Source organism: Chrysemys picta, chromosome 21 (genome assembly GCF_011386835.1).
Source record: "Chrysemys picta bellii isolate R12L10 chromosome 21, ASM1138683v2, whole genome shotgun sequence".
Classification (NCBI taxonomy): domain Eukaryota; kingdom Metazoa; phylum Chordata; order Testudines; family Emydidae; genus Chrysemys; species Chrysemys picta.
The window spans coordinates 17,487,329-17,505,831 of record NC_088811.1 but is presented as its reverse complement, the minus strand read 5'-3'; the positions used below and the strand labels follow the sequence as shown (position 1 = coordinate 17,505,831).

General features: G+C 54.8%; 1 protein-coding gene across 1 annotated transcript; it reads right to left on the bottom strand.

Annotated features, from left to right (window-relative positions):
• Positions 1-3,922: 3,922 nt before the first annotated feature.
• On the bottom strand, positions 3,923-18,227 carry CPLANE2 (ciliogenesis and planar polarity effector complex subunit 2). Its single transcript, XM_005313922.4, has 6 exons — positions 18,144-18,227; positions 15,806-15,967; positions 10,825-10,977; positions 9,000-9,124; positions 8,184-8,320; positions 3,923-6,248 (listed from the first exon to the last, which is right to left on the bottom strand). The coding sequence occupies exons 2-6, from the start codon at positions 15,909-15,911 to the stop codon at positions 5,987-5,989; spliced, it is 783 nt and encodes a 260-aa protein (XP_005313979.2). The 5' UTR covers positions 15,912-15,967; positions 18,144-18,227; the 3' UTR covers positions 3,923-5,986.
• Between the last annotated feature and the right edge of the window lie 276 nt (positions 18,228-18,503).

The following is an 18,503-nucleotide window of genomic DNA, read 5'->3' as shown; positions in this document are numbered from 1 at the left end:
AGATGCAATTCTTCAGTTGCTAATAGCTGTTAGCACAGAGAGCCCACCCCATCAGCCAGTAAATTCTGTTAAGCAAGAAAAATCAGGGTGTGATCCTGCAGGACAAGGAGGAAAGAGAAAACTGAATTTTGCAAAGGAAAGCCACAGGTTAACCCTAAAATGCCCAAACTCCAATGGTATTGAGCCAAAGGTGTGGCATGACAACCATGATTGTAGATGGACACTTGCAATGGATTTGTTGTTAATGCTAATGGTAATTTTGTAACTGATGTGTTGCTATTACCAAGAACTGTAAGAATGTACAATGTTCCTAATCTGTTGGAAAATCCCTTGAACATGTTAAAAGGAATACATGAGAACACACTTTATGTTAAAAGGCCTTGCTATACTAATGTTTCACAGTTGATGCCTGTAAACAGTATTGGAACTTTTCACAGGAGAAAAGACATTCCAGACCTAATGTACTGTATGAGAAGGGAAACTAAGGCACACTACCATATTGCCTTCATGGCTAAATGCCAAGATTCCTGTACTATGAACATCATCAATATCTGCATTTATTTGATGTTAATTGGGTTCCAAACATTTGCCCGAGCTTGTATGAATAAAGTAGCTGTTTTCTTTAGCTCTTGGCAAGGTCACATGAGACATACAGGAACCATGCTGCAAGAGCAGATCCAATCCACTATTGTTCTAACCAAGTTTTACCTTGTTTGTAAAGAGGTTCAATCATGTTGTTGAACACAATTTTGATAAACCATTTCGGTTGTTCTTTAGCCAGCTAAGCCATAGTGAGATAAACCCAAGGATGGGGAGCTCTTGGGATGCAGTCAGTGATGTTTGTGTCATCCCTTCCAGCATCAATTTTGCGTTGGGGGTGTGACGTTATTGATATAATCTGGGACCATATAGATCATTGTTGCAACCAAGGTCCTGTAGTGGCACGCAAATCTTGTATAAAGGGGGTCAAATGGGGTGTCTAAAACAAGGTTACGGTTTACTGGTTATGATTATGCTGTCTATATGTGTGTATCACTTTTGTAGTTGAAGTTATGAATATTGGCTCTATACTGTCTGTATTTCAAACTTATGCTATGCTGCTGGGTGACATCCCAGACAAACTGGTGTTAGCTCTGCCTAGCCTGCTTGATGGCCCATTAAGGACCATCAGCTATACAATGGACCCATTGAGAGAAGGCAGATACGCCTTGTAACTCAGCAAAGTATGCAGGGACTGGCCCATGTGACTCCAGACTCCATGTTGCTGTAATTTTCCACAGTAAGAACAAAGAGGTGTTCTTACACCTGGAAAAGACTATATAAGGCCGATGCCTCATCTCCATCTTGTCTTCAATCCTGCTTCATACCTCTGGAGGAACTTTGCTACAAGCTGAAGCTTTGAACAAAGGACTGAGGACCCATCCCAGCGGGGGATGTATTCCAGAGACTTGATTTGAACCTGCAGTTTATTCCATCGCTGCTGCAAGCCTGAACCAAGAACTTTGCCATTACTGTATGTAATTGATTCCATTTAACCAATTCTAACTCTCATCTCTATCTTTTTCCTTTTATGAATAAACCTTTAGATTTTAGATTCTAAAGGATTGGCAACAGCGTGATTTGTGGGTAAGATCTGATTTGTATATTGACCTGGGTCTGGGGCTTGGTCCTTTGGGATCAGGAGAACCTTTTTCTTTTACTGGGGTATTGGTTTTCATAACCATTTGTCCCCATAACGAGTGGTACTGGTGGTAATACTGGGAAACTGGAGTGTCTAAGGAGATTGCTTGTGAGACTTGCAGTTAGCCAGTGGGGTGAGACTGAAGTCCTCTTAGTCTGGCTGGTTTGGTTTGCCTTAGAGGTGGAAAAAACCCCAGCCTTGGGCTGTAACTGCCCTATTTGAGCAATTTGTCCTGAGTTGGCACTCTCAGTTGGGTTCCGCCAGAACCGCATTGTCACACCTGCCTCCCCACTCCTCTGCTCTGCCTCATCCCCCCTGGGTGGAGCGCCCCCTTCCCCCCACAGCCAAGCTGAAGGAACAAGAGGGGGAATCAAACCCCCTAGTCCAAGGAGAGGGAAGATGGCCTAGTGGTAAGTGCTCAATTTCCTGTGAGACTTAATCTCCCTGGGCCCATCCGTACAATTAGGACCATTCTGTAGGTCCTTAGCAGCCCCCCAGCACCGGAGCATCTGAGCCCCCACAACCTTAACTGGATATCACACACACCCCCATGCGGCAGGGCAGGGCTGTTATCCCCACTATACAGACGGGGAGCTGAGGCCCAGGGAAGCTAAGGGCAGAGCCACAAAGGGATTCCAAAGGGAGTTAGGAACCTAAATACCTTTGAGGGTCAGGGCCGAAGTGATTTGCCTGAAGTCCTACAGAGCAGGAATTGAATGCGTGGCCACATCACTTCACTGCTCCATGCCTCAGTTTCCCCTCCCACTCTTTGTCTGTCTTGTCTATTTAGCCTGTAAGGTCCTTGGGGCAGGGACTGTCTCGCCATGTGTCCGTGCAGCGCCCAGCACACGGGAGACCTGGGTTCAATGGGGCCCTCCAAGGGATATTAAAATAAAAACCCCGGGGAGCCATGCAGCGGATTCAGTAGATCTAAGCTAAGTGGCTTTTCCCCTCACTCCCTGTAGACGAGACCGTCTAGACATGACTCCGATGGGTTGGTTGTCAAGCTCACTTCACCTCCTAAAATCCTCTTTTCTGAAGAAAGCGCCCCCGGAAGTGCCCCCTGGCTGTTGGAACCCTCCGCCGGGAGCTAGAAAGTCTGCGCCCGGGAGAGGGACGTGATCGGAGGGGCGAGGCAGGGGCAGGCATACACGAGACACCGCCATAGGTACTGGAACTGGGGGAGCTGCCGCACCCCCCGGCGTGAAGTGGTCTCCATCACATGCAGGGTTTACAGTTTGGTTCAGTGGCTCTCACCCTCCCCCCCCCCCCCCCCCACACACACTGTTCCAGTTCCCCTGGATATCACCGATGCCAGGAGCTGAAATGAACAGTGCATGTTTCCTGGCATGAGCCAGCCTCATATCTGCGAGTTTGGGTGACAGTCGGCAGATCGTGATCCCCAACATATTCTGCGAAAGCCGCCCCCGCTTCTCGGGCCATCTGGTGTCTGTATTTGGAGCAATCCTGGACGGGAACTCTGGGGCCAATTCAAGGGAGCATTTAAACCCAATTCCACACCACTCTCATTCCCTCCCCCACAGGCGTCTGGAGACACACACACACATGCAATTCCACAGTTAAAGTTGTAACTTGCTTTCCATTCCAAGCCAGATTTTTGTGGCCCTCCTCCCCCACAATCATTCTTCTCTGGAGTGCCACACGCATGATCCTTAGCCGGAGGGGTGGGGTGGGTGAATATTTTGAGGTTAATCACATGAGGTTTCTAAGATTTGGGACTGGAAACCAGTGTGCATTTCCCTCTCTAAAAAGCCATCTCTCTTCAGCTGGGAAGCCGTCTCTCTAAAGTAGCTTGGGGTAGAGGCAGAGTCTCTTTTATTCCCTAGCCTCAGGTGACGTCTAGGGCTTTGAACAATTTCCGGTAACTTCCAAATGCTTCCCCCAGCCTTATCTGCTATTTCCGAGCCCTCGCTCAGAGCCTGGGGGACTTTACCACCTTTGCCCAAGCGCTCACAGTGTTGGTGAACTCTGCAGCCAAACGGCGTTGTTGCAAGAGCAGCAGATGCCACCTTAACTCTGCCCCCTTAATGTCACCTCTCCTCCCTCACAGGCCTCTCCTCACCAATGGGAGGAACCCGTCAGGTGCCACACGAGAGAGATGCAGGCTGCCTCCTTGGCTGGCCGCGGTGTGCACTGTCTGACTGCACAGCCACGAGGTGTGTAGAAGGTGCCCTGTAAACTGAGGTATTGGTGTTCTGCTTATAAGCAGCACACAGGATCTTTCTCAGGGGAAAAGACGATACGCCGCATTTATTGGAGATACAACAATAAGCACACACACACACACGTCGATCTTATAGTTACCAGTTCAGAGGTCGATCACGGGCAGGGAAGTGCCGGGTTCTGTCGGTTGCGACATGATGCTCCGCGGAAGTCTCGGCAGGACAAACCCAACGTTTCATGGCAAGACACCCTGTTTACATAGTGATTTTCCTTCACTGGCACCAATGAGTTTTGCACCGTTCTGCTGTAATCAATTGTTGCTTGACGAGTGCTTGTTTCCTTAAATTGTTTTTCTCATCCTTTATCTTGTTCTTTCATCAAGTCTCTCAGGGAGTAACCCCAGGCTGGTTCTGATCCCAGCTATCCTGTCCTCATTGATAGGTGCCTGACTCACCTTTAGAGTCGTCAATCTGCCTTCCTCTGACATCTCAATAGGGGCGTGTTGCAACCTCTTCAGTTCCTCCCTAGAACATCTGATCCGCTGATGGCCTTCACACTCATCTCTTAACACCCCCATTCCTCATTCACACCCAACACAGAACTGATTTACACGGAGCATTTGAACAGGAACAGCACATTACAATGCAAGAGCAAACAATCACGGCGTCCTTTTACTTATTTTAAAATACTAAACCTAGAACAAGTGGTGACCCTAAAAGGTCTGTTACTGCCTTGAAATCAGCCCAGATACAGATTCTGGCTGATGCATCTTTACCAATGGCCCATTAGGCCGTTCCTTCCTGCTTTCAGAAAGGGCGGCTGGCAGCATATGGTCAAATCATACAGCAATACATTTAATACATGCTCCATTATTATTCTTTATCCTTCATTTTAAATGATACAAAATACAAATATAAAAATCCTCCTCCTCCATCAGCTCAGGCACGGGGGGGCAGAGCGACAAGGAAAGAGTCGATCTCGAGCGGCTGCCCCTGAAGTGCCTTTAGGATACGATCGTTGGTTCGTGGAACCCAACCCGCGCCCCCTGTTGCAGGGCGGAGAGGTGCTGCTGGGGACAGGGTGGGATATTCCTGCAGGACAACACAACCAGCCCTGGCTTTGCTGGGAGCCGGGCTCCTGGCTAGCACATGGGCCCATGTTGTCAAACCCAGCCACTAATTTTGTGAACCTCCGTTTTCAGGGCCTGACAGTTACCCACAGCTCCACGGAGGGCAGGGCTCCATTTTGCCCCCTAAAGCAGAGTGTCTTGTGGCCAGGCCACGGCACCCGACGATGCCAGCTCTCCTGTGATCAGCACAAGCAGGGGGCAGAGAGTCACTTCAAGTCCCACACGGGACCTGGACTGCAACCCGACGCCTCCATGCCGCAGGCAGAGCCCGCGCAGGCTAAACCTCCACGCGGTCCTCCCCCCGGAGGATAAAATTCAATTCAATCCACAGACAGGCGCTAGCAACATGCTCCTCTGAGCCCTTAGCCAGCCCAGGTACTAAGGTAACGGGAGCTTCAGAAGTGCCTGCAGCCAAACGATACGTCAGCAATGCCACGTCCGAATGCACAGTGGGCTACGATCCACCTAGCTGGGCTTGTTGCCTTGGCACTCGCTGCCCCAGGGCCGCAAAACTCCCCAGCCCCAAACAACGCTGCAAAGTGCTTCCTCTAGTGCCAGCCTCCAATGGCTCCCGCGCCCGGCCGCCCGGGCTGCTGCTGCCGTCCTGGTTAGCTACAGGGACGCAGGAAGGAGTATGCAGGCTGGAGCTTTTCTGGACTGGCTCAGATCAAAGCTAAAGCCAGGAGGGGTCAGGGATTTGGGGTACCCAGCGAGACAGGCTTGGGGCTGAAGTGCTCTGAGCCCGAGTCACGCCAGTGTCAGCTGGGGGTGTTTAGCTCCTCTGGAAATCGCCCCCCCCTCCCCCGATCAATTTGGCCGCAGGTTTGCGTGATGCCAGTGCCGAGCAGGGCCCGTCTGTGTGATGCCAGCACCAGTGGGGGCAGGGGGCTCCCGGATCTGGAGGCTAGAGCTAGTCCTTACGTGGCTGCAGCCTTTGAAAGGCCTCTGGCTCCACCTGCCGGCAGCACCCGGAGTTTTAGGCAAGATGATTTTCAGCACCGGGATGTCTCCTCTGTACCAGGCTGCGGTGCTGGGACGAGGCCGGCTGTCACTTGGTCCTGGTACCAGAGGTGCTCCGCCAGCCCGTTCAGCACGTGCGCCACATGCGCCAGCCCAGCGCGGCCGTCCAGGGTCCGCCCGTCGGCCAGCCGGGGCCCGTTCACGCTTTTCATCCGCAGCACGGGCAGGCGCCAGGCTCGCCGGAACTCGGCCAGGTCCCGCTCTGTGACGTCGGCGTGCATGAACTGATCGAACCTGGGCGGGCGCCGTCAAGGAGGCAGCACTCAGCATGGCAGGTGGATGGCAGCAGGGCACCAGCACGGTGCACCACCGGGGCATCGCACCACAACCACCGCACGGCTCCACCCAGATGGGCTGCGTTCCGGCCTGGGGTCACCACCAAGTCCTGATGGGAGGAGGTGGCACATGAGTCCTTCCTCTCTCGCCATCCTTCCCGCTGGCTGCTTGGACAAGGGAAAGGGCCCCTAGCAGCACTGGCCCATTTGCCCAGCTCTCTGCTTGCCACAGGGCAGAGCGACCCGAGTGCCGCTCAAGCCCAGGCAGTGCACAAGAGCTGCGTGGGGCTCTACAGGTCTGCGATTGGCATGATGAGTGCTACAGGAAACCTGAGACAGAACCAGGGACTGTTCCCCACGGGACCCCAGTCACACCCACCCCTGTCATCCTCCAACAGCCTGACTGCGGGGTCCCATCGAGGGGGGGAAAAGATGGCGGTGCTCTTCCAAGCTCCACCCACAGGTGGCTCCGATGAGATGCCACCCACAGAAGATGGGGCAGTTGCTCCACACGGGATCATGCATGTTCCCCGGCACCGCTGGGCTCCTGGAGCTTGTCTCCCCCTTGGGAGATCTGACTACGCCCATGGGCTATGCACAGGGCTGCCAACTTTCTAATCGCAGAAACCTGAACATCCTTGCCCCGCCCCTTCTCCAAGGCCCCGCCTCCCGCTCCCTCCATCGCTCACTCACTCATTTTCACTGGGCTGGGGCAGGGAGTTGGGGTGCAGGAAGGGGTGAGGGCTCCGGCTGGGGTGTGGGCTCTGGGGTGGGGCCAGAGATGTGGGGTTTGGGGTGCAGGAGGGGGCTCCGAGCTGGGGCCAAGGGGTACGGAGTGCAGGAGGGGGCTCAGGGCTGGGGCAGAGGGTTGGGGTGTGGGAGGGGTGCAGGCTCCGGGTAACGCTTACCTCAGGCAGCTCCCGGGAAGGGGACGTGCTGAGCCCCAACCCCTGGAGAGCTCAGGGAGAGGTACGGGCATGCAGCTCCATGGGCCCCGCGTCCCCGCTCCCGCAGAAACGCCCAGCACCTGGGCCGCAGCCTCCTGCTCCCTACTGCTGCCAGAGCAGACACCTCCCAGTTCTTCCTTCCCTGGCTGCAGCCTCGCAAACCTGCCTTCCACGTGTCAGCACTGCTGGACAACAGCAACTTCTCGCCGGCAACCGAGGGGCTGCCAACAAGCAGAATCTACCCCCGTTAGCACTGGTGAGATGAACGGCACAGTTCACACCTCTCCGAGCGACCGCCCCAGGCTCTCTGCAGACTCAGACCTGCAGCGGTGACGCTCCGCTCATGTTTTTGAGGCTTTAATCACAACCCAGTGATGTCACTTCCCCCGCCCCAAAATGGAAGCAGAGATTCTGCAGAACAAGACAGCAGCTTCAGAGAGGTGCGGGTACGTACTGCCTGTTTCTGAGCCCTGGCCTGACTAGTGCAGTGAGAATGAAGGAGATAGGTCAGTGAGTGCCCTCCAACCAATCTCGGATAAGGAGGGAAACCAGGAACTCCTGGCTTCTATTCCCAGATCTGCCACTGGCTCCCTGTGTAGCTTTGGGCCAGTCCCTGCCCTGCTCCGTGCCTCAGTTTCCCCACCTGTGAAGCAGAGCTAATGATATTGACCTCCTGACAGGGGCCTGTTAGGACCAGTTCCTGTCTGCACAGGGATTTGAAGGCGTAACTATTGTGTACGGACTAAAAATTCCCAGCTTCCTCTGCAGCATCGCAGGAAGCAAACAGCCCTGCCTGTGTCTAGCTAACCCCCCCCCCCCCCCCCAAGCAGGGCAGGACCTTCCACTGCTGGGTGAGGCGCATGAGGGAGCCACACTAGGAAACCCCAGCGGTCGGTGTCACTAGAAGCAATCGACAGGGTGGAGTGGAGCCAGCGAGTCAAGGATACTTGGAGCCAATCACTATTTTGACAAGGTTTTCGGATCCCTCCGTGACGCGGGAGATCTGGCTGGGGAGGTCATCGAAGGACGAGCGGTCAGTGAAAGAAAAGAGGAAGAGGATGCCGTCTGCCTTCTCCTTGCAGGCCTAGAAGGGAGCGACACTGCATATCAGACGGGGTGCAGAGAGGGACTGGTTAGCAGCCTTACCCCTGGATTGGCAGACACATCCGTGTTGCATTCCTGACGGCCACTGACACCTGTGTGATCTGAAACGAGTCATTTCCTCCTGCCGGGCTGCAGTTCCCCCAAGTGGGAAAGGCCAACCAGCATCAGTCGTGGCTAGCACTGGCCCACCAAGGTGTGCCTGACATGAGCAGCGAGGCCAGAGGGGCATAAAATGTAAATGAGAATCAGGCCCAAGGAGTTTTAGAGGCATTTCCTTCTGGAGCCAAGCTGGCAGGCTGTGTGTCATACAGGCCCACCCCTCAGGGAGACAAAGGGGAGGGGAGGGGGCATCTGGTCCTGCTGTGAACCCTCAGCTTTACCCCTTCCCACGCAGGCTGTGCCGCCCGCCCATGCTCTCGCTCCTGACAGCGGACGTTTATTCCTTTAAGAGACCCAGTCCTCCCCAGTGGTTTTGCTGTGATGTAAGTGGGGTGCAGTTTATAGCACCCAGAAGGATGTTTAACACCTGCTGTTAGAGACAGGCTTACCCCTCCGGCCCAGTTCTGAACATCCCCCAAGCTTCGGGGGGCTGAAATCCAGACTGTGTTTTGTCAGTTCCCGGGGAGACAGCAGCTTCCCCAACCTCGGGGCTGACTCACCGGCAGGATGTGATCAAATTTCTTCAGAGCTGCTTCTCCGCAGTCCCAGAAGTGGAACCTGAAGATGAGCGCCCTGCCGCTGTCCCTCAGCTTGGCCGGCCAATATACCGTCGTCGTCTGGATCCCTGCAACGAGATCGTCCGCTGCTTTTAGCTTCCGAGCTCCCGGAGGGCTGCCAGAGCCCTTTCTCGGGCCTTGGAGGGAATCACGTATTCAGCGGCCAGTGCACAGGAGACGTGGCATCTAATCCGGACTCTGCCAATGACCCCTTGTGACCTTGGGCTTCATAGTATCTAGGCTGTCTCCCCATCTGTGAAATGTATCTGACACGTACCAACCTCCCAGGGACATTTTGAGGTTTTATCAAGTGATGCCTGCTACGCTCTTTGAACAGCGGGCACGCCAGCCATGCTAAGGCAGCCCCGTAGGCCATGGACAGAACTCTGAGCTGGGAATCACGAGACCTGGGTTCTATTCCTCTCCATGCCATTAGTTTGCTGCGTGTCCTTGGGCAAGTCCCAGCCTCGTCCCGTGCCTCAATTTCCCCACCTGTAACACGGGGAACATCCCACCACTGGCCAAAGTCACCGGCCTTTAAAGGATGTTTAAGAACAAAGTTTCCAGGGAGAGAGTCCGCGGCTGAGACAGGAGAACAACACAGTGCAATGAATAACGACACTGCTCACACAGACGCCCAAAGAATAACACCTCATCGCGGCCCTCACCTTCCCGCCAGGAAAGGATTAGGATTTCTGTTTTACACACGGGGAAATGAAGGCTCAGGACAAATAAGACCATTTGTCCAATGTCACGTGGTGGCAGAGTCCAGAGTTCACGCAGGTGAACAGAAGCCAGAGTCTTGAAGCCCCAACTCTCCTCTAGCCACAAAACACCAACCCCCGGGTCTGGCTTGTGATGTTATTCTACAGAAGTTGCCCTGTCCACATAGTACCAGTGTGCTGTGAGCTTCTGGGGGAAACCACTGCACATAGGCCTGGATGCTTAACAGGACGCATTGCGTCTGTACTGGGCAATAGGAGGGAGAGGACGATGAGGCCAGAAAAGAGCATCTGGACATCCGGCCTGACCCCTGAAGTTAGTCCTATTACCACTTGCAGCCAGTTCCAGGCTCCCTGCAGTACCGCTGCCCCGACTTCTCACTTGCAGTGGGGTTATCCCACGAGCTAGTCCCTTGCACTGGGAAGAACGCCTTCCTGCTCCCTTGCTTGAAGGTTTTCTTTCCTGAGCTCCAAGTCGCTGCTTGGTTCCAGCCACCTGCTAAGAGGGAGGGAGACCCATCCTCCTCACCCACCCCCGTTGTGTCTGTGCGCTGGACACAATAGCAGAAACAGGAGGAAACCAGCTGGGTTTCAAAAAACCGTGTTAAGGAGCTAGATACACACACAACCCGAGCTCCATAGATTCACTGGGGCTCTGTTAGGTTCTGGTGGCTTCTGCAATAGACGACAGGAAGGGCTCCCAAGCAAGTTAAAGGACACCACCCAATACACCCATACACTGCAATGCAGTAGACAGGCAGGTCATTGACAGCGGGGCCGTGGCCCATAGCAGACCAGCATGGGGCTGACCCAGCATGGATAAGGAACTCCCTTCTGGCTCTCTCTCCTCTATGGCTGCCTCTAAGTCATCTCTTGGCTTAGAGCAAGATGTCCTGCTGCTAGTGATCTCACCAGCCGTTCCCAGGAAAGTGCCGCCTCCCAAAGAAACAACCCCCCATCCTGTCTTGCTTCTCGCCTGTGATGGGAAGGTTGAGGGACAGTCTCACTCCCTGTCAGTGGCCCGTTGCCGCCCTCCAATCAATCACCTGTTGTTTCATGATGCGCACTGGGCACCTCCAGGCCAGCCAGCTTGGCCACCATTGCGGTTTTACCCACGCCGCTTTTCCCAGAGACAAAAATCTTATAGCTGGCAGTGTCGGCGGCCATCTGCGGGGGGAGCACCGGCCTTTCAATCAGCCCTGGAATGAAACAACAGAACTCATCAGTGTCCCTCGGCCCTACATTCCCCACCCAACTTGGACAGGAAGCAGTTTTGTTTTGAGATCCCGGCTCTCCCAGTCCCCAGTTAAGGGATCAATCTCTCCATGCACCCCAAGTTGGCCGGGTTTTAACTCATTTATCTCAGAATGTCCCGTTTTCTGTCCTTTATAGATCCACAGAAGTAAAGTCCAGAAGGGCCCATTATGATCATCTAGTCTGAGCTCCTATACGACGTAGGCTGGAGAATTTCACCCAGCGAGTCCTGCATCAAGCCCTGAACTTTTGCTTGAGCTGGAGCGTATCTTTCCGAAAGACACCCAGGTGGAATTTACAGGCCTACCAAGGGATGGAGACTGCACCCCGTCCCTATGTATGTTCTGCCAACGGTTAGGGACCCTCCTCTCTGTTACAAAACTGCACCGTATTTTTAGTTAGCTTCCAGCCCCTGGATATACCACACCCCGTCTCGTATGTAACTACGTAAAGCGTCAGGGGACACAGCGGGCATGGAGGGAACGAGGTCTAGTAGCGGGAGCTGGAAACTGTGAGTCCCAATGGTGGGCTCTATCCCTGGCTCTGCTATTGACCTACTGACTGGGCTTCAACAGGTCACTTCCCCTCCCTGGGCCTCACTGTCGCCGTCTGTTAAGTGGGGATAAGGATAATGATGTCCTCACATATAAGAGCACAACATAAGAACGGCCCTACTGGATCACACCAATGGTCCATCTAGCCCAGTATCCTGTCTTCCATCAGCGGCCAATGCCAGGTGCCCCAGAGGGAACGAACAGAACAGGAAATCATCCAGTGATCCATCCCCTGTTGCCCATTCCCAGCTTCTGGCAAACAGAGGCTAGGGACACCATCCCTGTCCATCCTGGCTAATAGCCATTGATGGACCTATCCTCCAGGAAAAGACAGTTACCTTTTCCGTAACTGGTGTTCTTTGAGATGTGTTGCTCATGTCTGTTTTACAATAGGTGTGCGTGCTCGCCACATGCACCGGTATTGGAAGTTTTTCCCCCTAGCAGTACCCGTAGTGGAGCGCCCCTAACACCCTCCATGGTGCGGTATAAGGGCGCTGCGCGCTCCCCCCACCCTCAGTTCCTTCTTGCCAGACAACTCCGACAGCGGGGAAGGAGGGCGGGATGTGGAATGGACATGAGCAACACATCTCGAAGAACGCCAGTTATGGAAAAGGTCACTGTCTTTTCTCCTTCGAGTGATTGCTCATGTGTATTCCACAGTAGGTGATTCCCAAGCTATATCTGTTGGAGGTGGGAAGGAGTTCACAAACTCTCGGGAGGGAGCACAGCCCTGCTGAACCAGATGATCGCATAAGGCGAGGTGAACGTGTGAACTGACGACCATGTGACAGCCCTGCAAATGTCCTGAATGGGGACATGGGCTAAAAAGGCAGCCGACGAGGCCTGCGCCCGAGTCGAGTGCCCTCACAATTGACGGCGGAGGGATTCCCGCCAGGCCATAACAGGTACGGATGCACGAGGTGATCCAGTTGGAAAGCCGCTGAGTGGAGATCAGCCGAGCCCTCATGCGTTTGGCCAAGGCTTAGTCCGCTCCAGCTAAAAGCCAGAGCCCGTCTCACATCCAGCGTGTGGAGGCAGTGCTCCTCACTGGACACATGGGGCTTGGGGCAGAGAACCAGCAGGAAAATGTCCTGACCCACGTGATAGGCGGAGACCACCTTCGGGAGGAACGAAGGATGTGGGCGGAACTGGACCTTATCCTTATGGAACACCATGTACGGGGGCTCGGAGGTCAGGGCCCTGAGTTCCGAGACCCGCCTAGGTGACGTGATTGCCACCAGGAAGGCTGCCTTCCACGAGAGGTGCGACCAGGAGCACGTGGCTAGTGGCTCAAACAGGGGGCCCGTCAGCCGGGCCAGCCCAAGTTCAGGTCCCACTGCAGGACTGGGGACCTAACCTACGGGAAGAGACGATCCAACCTCCTAAGGAATCGGCCAGTCATAGCATGGGAGAACGCCGTGTGGCCCTGCACTGGCGGGTGGAAGGCCGATATGGCCGCCAAGTGCACCCTGACGGACGAGGGCTCCAGGCCCTGGGCTCTAAGGTGAAGGAGGTAGTCCAGGATAAGCTGGATCGGGGCAGCCACCGGGGAAACGCCCCGCTTAGCCGCCCATCGGGAAAACCGAGAGCACTTTGCCACCTAGGCTCGACTTGTGGAGGATCGCCTGCTCTCCCCGAGAGGATGCGCTGAACCCTTTCCAAGCACGTCTTTTCCTCCCTACCTAACCATTGAGCAGCCATGCCATGAGGTGGAGTGCCGCCAGGGTTGGGGTGGAGGAGGCGGCACTGGTCCTGGGAGAGCAGGTCCGGGCGGGACGGTAATGGCCACGGCGGGGCGACCGCCAGGCCTGTGCGGGTCCCGTACCAATGCTACCTGGGCCACGCCAGGGCAATGAGGAGGACCCGGGCCCTGTCCGTCTTTATCTTTTCCAGGACCTTGCCGATCAGTGGGAACGGGGGGAAGGCATAGAGAAACTGGCCTGACCAGGACAGGAGGAAGGCATCGGAGATAGCGCGCCCCCCTCCTCACCCGAGAGCAGAACCAGGGACAGCGACGGTTCTGTCGAGTCATGAACAGGTCCATCTGGGAGGTCCCCACTCTTGGAAAAGTCTGTGCACCACCTCTGGGTGAAGAGACCACTTGTGCTCAGAGGAGAAGTCCCTGCTCAAGCGATCCGCCTGCGAGTTCTGGACGCCTGGTCGGTGGTAGGCCTGTAGGCAAATGTCTTGGGCTATACAGAAGTCCGTGTTGTCCGTGAGAACCCTGACCACACTGCCCTCCAGGTGCGAGCAGAAGGTCACGCATGCCAGCTGGACCGCCCTGAGCTCCTTGACATTTATGTGAAGGGCCAGATCCTGTGCAGACCACAGACCTTGGGTCTGAACGTCTCCCACATGGTTCTCCCCACCCCAGGTCTGACGCATCGGACACCAGTTCCAACGACAGGGGCCTGCCTCGGAACAGGACCCCACGGAGCATGTTCCCCGGGGAGGACCACCATCGTAGGGAGGCGATCACCAGTTCAGGCACAGTGAGGACCTTGTCCATCCTGTCTCTGGCCTGGGAGAACACCGAGGCCAACCCGAGCTGGAGGGGCCTCATCCTGAGTCTGGCGTGGTGAACCACGTATGTGCACGCCGACATGTGACCCAAGAGCTGGAGACACACTCTGGCTGTTGTCACTGGAAACCTTGTGACTGTGTCAATGAGCCCTTTCAGGGTCTCGAACCTCTCTGGTGGGAGGGAGGCTCTGGCCGACGTGGCGTCCAGGACCACCCCTATAAACGCTATGCGTTGTACCGGGACTAACGTGGACTTGGTGTCGTTCACCAACAGGCCCAGGGTGGCGCACGTACACAGGAGGAGCGCCGCGTGATCCCGCACCTGCGACCGGGAGCTGCCCTTGACCAGCCAGTCGTCCAGACAGGGGAAGATCTGGACCCACCCCCGGTGCCTGAGGTAGGCCGCCCCCACCGACATACATTTCGTGAATACCCTGGGGGCAGTGGACAGGCCAAAAGGGAGGACCGTAAATTGGTAGCGTTCCTGTCCAACCGTGAAACAGAGGAAGCGCCTGTGTCCCTCGAATATATGGATGTGGAAGTACGCGTCCTGCAGATCGAGGGCGGCGAACCAGTCCCTGGGATCCAGGGAGGGGATGATGGAGGCCAGGGAGACCATGCGGAACTTGAGCTTCACCATGTACTGGTTCAGGCCTCTCTTTGGCCTTCGGGATAAGGAAATAGCAGTAGTAGTACCCCTTGCCTTTGAACTCTGCTGGCACCACTTCCACCGCTCCTAGGCCCAGGAGCTGCCCCACCTCCTGCTCGAGCAGAGCCTTGTGAGGGGTCTCCCAGGAGGGATGGGGGCGGAGGGTGGTTGGGCGGGGTAGAGGTAAATTGGAGAGTGTAGCCCCGGGAGATGGTGCTGAGGACCCATCGGTCCGAGGTCAGCCACAACCACTCCGGGAGAAAAACACACAGCTATTTTAGACCCCACCATTTTGTATGTATAGTTGGAATGATGTTTTCCAATGTGCATTACTTTGCATTTATCAACATTGAATTTCATCTGCCATTTTGTCACCCAGTCAAGTGATGTCCCTTTGTAACTCTTCGCAGTTTGCTTTGGACTTAACTATCTTGAGAAATTTGTATCATCTGCAAATTTTGCCACCTCACTGATTACCCCTTTTCCCAGATCATTTGTGAATATGTTGAACAGCACCGGTCCCAGTACAGACCCCTGGGGGACCCCACTATTTACCTCTCTCCATTGTGAAAACTGGCTATTTATTCCTACCCTTTGTTTCCTATCTTCTACCCAGTTACTGATCCATGAGAGGACCTTCCCTCCTTTCCCGTGACACAGATGCCATGCGTCTTAACCAGCACACAGCAAGTAATGCTTTGCTCTTCCATTTAAGGATCTCAAAGCACACTGCAAACAGTACTGAATTAACCCTTATTATCCCGTTTACCGAGGAGGAAATTGAAGCCCACAGCCTAGAACTCCTGCTCCCCAGGCCCATTCAATAACGTCTATAAATGATCTGTTGTTGAATTTGCAGTTTTATTTCCCCAGTGGTACCAAAAATAGGGGGCCAATAAAAGCCTCAATGGGGGGGCAAAGGCAGTCAGCAGCCTGATTCCCATCACTTTCCTCCATTACTACTGCTTAACCTTGTCCCATAGAGTCGTCTCTTCTCACTAGCTGCCTCTAGGGCCTGCAGCGGTGACGGGGGCAGAGAGGACTCACCGAAGAATTTCCGCTTGTTTTTCCACAGGATGGTGGCCAGGTACTCTTTGCCCTCTGGGGACTTGTGCCAGTCTGGGACGATCACAGCTCCAGGGGAAACTGCCATCTCTGGACAGGTGGCTGCGAGAGTCAGTGTCTGCTACTGGACCATTGTCAAAAAATCTGTGTAAAAAGAGAGAAGGGAAGGGAATTAAATCTGTGGATAATAAATTTACTACCAAACAAAAATACAATAGGTTTACTCTGATTTATGACCACGGGGCAAATTATTTCTCTCTGTGCCTCAGTTTCCCCTCCCACCCTTTGTCTAGGCTAGAAGCTCTTTGGAGGCAGGGACTGTCTCTCACTATGTGTCTGTGCAGCTCCTAGCAGAAAGGGGCCCTGATCTCAATAGGGACCTTTAGAGGCTACTGGAATATAGACAATTAATAATAATAATGGGGTTAATTTAAGAGAGAACAGGCAGCTACCAGATAGCTCTAAGGGAGTTAGAGTAGCCTGGTGGACAGACACTGGACTGGCACTCAGGAGAATGGAATTGTATTCCCAGCTCTCCCACCAGACAACCTTGGGCGAGTCCCTTTGCCGTTCTGTGCCTCAGTTTCCCCTTCCATAAAATGGGGATAATGATACTGCTCTCCTTTGTGACACGCGTTGAGCTCTACTCATACCACGTGTTATGTAAGAGCTCAGGATAATTATTATTACTCCAGACCCCAGGCTTCCAAAGGAGAGATGATGCCTGGCGTTTGTCATATGTCTGTGACTGATCGCAAGGCGGTCTAGGCCATTCTTTTGTTTGTGTTTATTTAAATACGGATACATAAAAACACTGGCTCTAGCACAACCAGGACTCAAGGGCTGGGAAATCCTGGAATCACCCAGTTTTACAGATGATCTTTCTTTTGGTGCATTTAGCATTGGTGTCCGGGGCTAGACTGACCGCTTGGAAGAGATGAGTTCTCTAGCTAGCCCCTGGATCTTTAGCAGCACACATCTCAAGAGAACAGCTTCCGACAAGAAATGAAGACAAATGCCATGCCCAGTTGAAAGCTGGGGGAATTTAGATGAGCAGCACGTAGTTACTTGTAGCCCAGCTGGAATCTGGCCAGGACAATGGGAGTAACGCCTGGAAAGTGCCAGGGGATCCTTCATGGTGGCAAGCGCTCAGGACCGCGCTGTGTACTGCTACTCCAGGAGCAGAACGCTATGCCAAAGCCCTGCTTCCATACCGATTCTGAGGGAATAATGCCACCTAGTGAATCGCTAGCACCACTACCTACTGCTCCTGGGTGTTCCTGGAAGCTCTCCCACCCAGACACTGCCTTGGCCTGAGGTGGGGATGGAATTTCACAACACAAGGTGGTATTGCTGAAGGCCATAACAATGAATAAACGCGATTGTTCGTTGGGGGCCCTGCCTAGGGTTTTGCAAGCACTCCTGGTACTAGCACAGCAGTCACATCGGCTGTATACCCAACCTCACGTGCACCTCTCAAAAGCAGGGGGAAGTCTGAATAGCTTTGATCCCCTTCTTAAGGAAAAAGGTAACTGATTAAAGCAAAGAAGCTAACAAGCTGGGAACAGATGTGTTAGCTGCATAAATTATTCCTCTGCCAGCTGCTGGACTGATTTTCTAGACATTCAACAGAGTCGATGGCAGACAGTCAGGCCTAGACCTGCTGATGTGTGGGGTCTATTCTTCTTCATGCACAGACTGAATGCTGGCCTCCCCCTCACACCACACGTTAGTCCCACCACCACATTCAATTCTCTACTACCGTGCAGCGTTACTGTGCGCTGTTAAACAGCTGCCACGTTGCACCCCAGAAGTGGATGCATTTCAGTGGTAGGTGAAGTGTTTCTCCCCTCCATGTAAAGTGCCGCCCCCCCGGTCTCAGGGGCAAAGGAAAGCTCAGGGCCCCCATGGCAACTTATCAGTGCCCCCCCCCCAATTACACAGCAGCCTTCTGCTGGGGAGCTGGTGGCGGCCTGCAAAGGGGAGGGGGTGGTCAGCGTTGCCAGGCCCCATGGTGCAGATGGGGAAACTGAGTCACGGAGCAGGGAAAGGAGGGGCCCAGGGTCACACAGCAAGTCAGTGGCAGAGAAACTGGGGCAGGTCTTGCGGTGGGGGAGGGGAGCAAGTATGACGTGTGAGACAGGCCCCCACCCTCACCCCGGGGGGCCCCCGGCCCGGCAAGCGCAGCCCCCCGCGGCTCCTAGTTCCCCGCGCGAACTCTGACGAGCCAGCCCCGCCCCTGGTGTCCGGGGGGGAGGGGGGCTGCCACAGCGCGCCCGGTGCCTGCCGCTTTAAGGGGACCCCGGTCCCCCGCTCTCACCTACAGGCACTTCCGCCTCGCCTGCGTGTGACCTCAGCGCGCACGGACTCGCCCCGCCCCCGAGCGCGCGCCCCACGCCCAGCCCCAGCTCGGCCGCGGCGCATGCGCGAGGGCTGCTCCAGCCCCGGCTTGGAGCACGTGGGGCCGGGCAGCGAGGGGAGCCCCGCCCCCCCGAGAAGCTGCCGGGGTCTGCACCGGCCTGCACCCGTAGGGCATTGACGGCCAGAGCCTGGCGCCGGGCGGTCCCAGCTCCTGCCCCAGCAGGCGAACGTGCCTCTAGCGCTAGGTGCAGGTGACAGCTGTGCAGAGAAACTCACCCCATTAGCATTGGCCCTCCCCAGGCTTAGTTTAAGTGAGCCC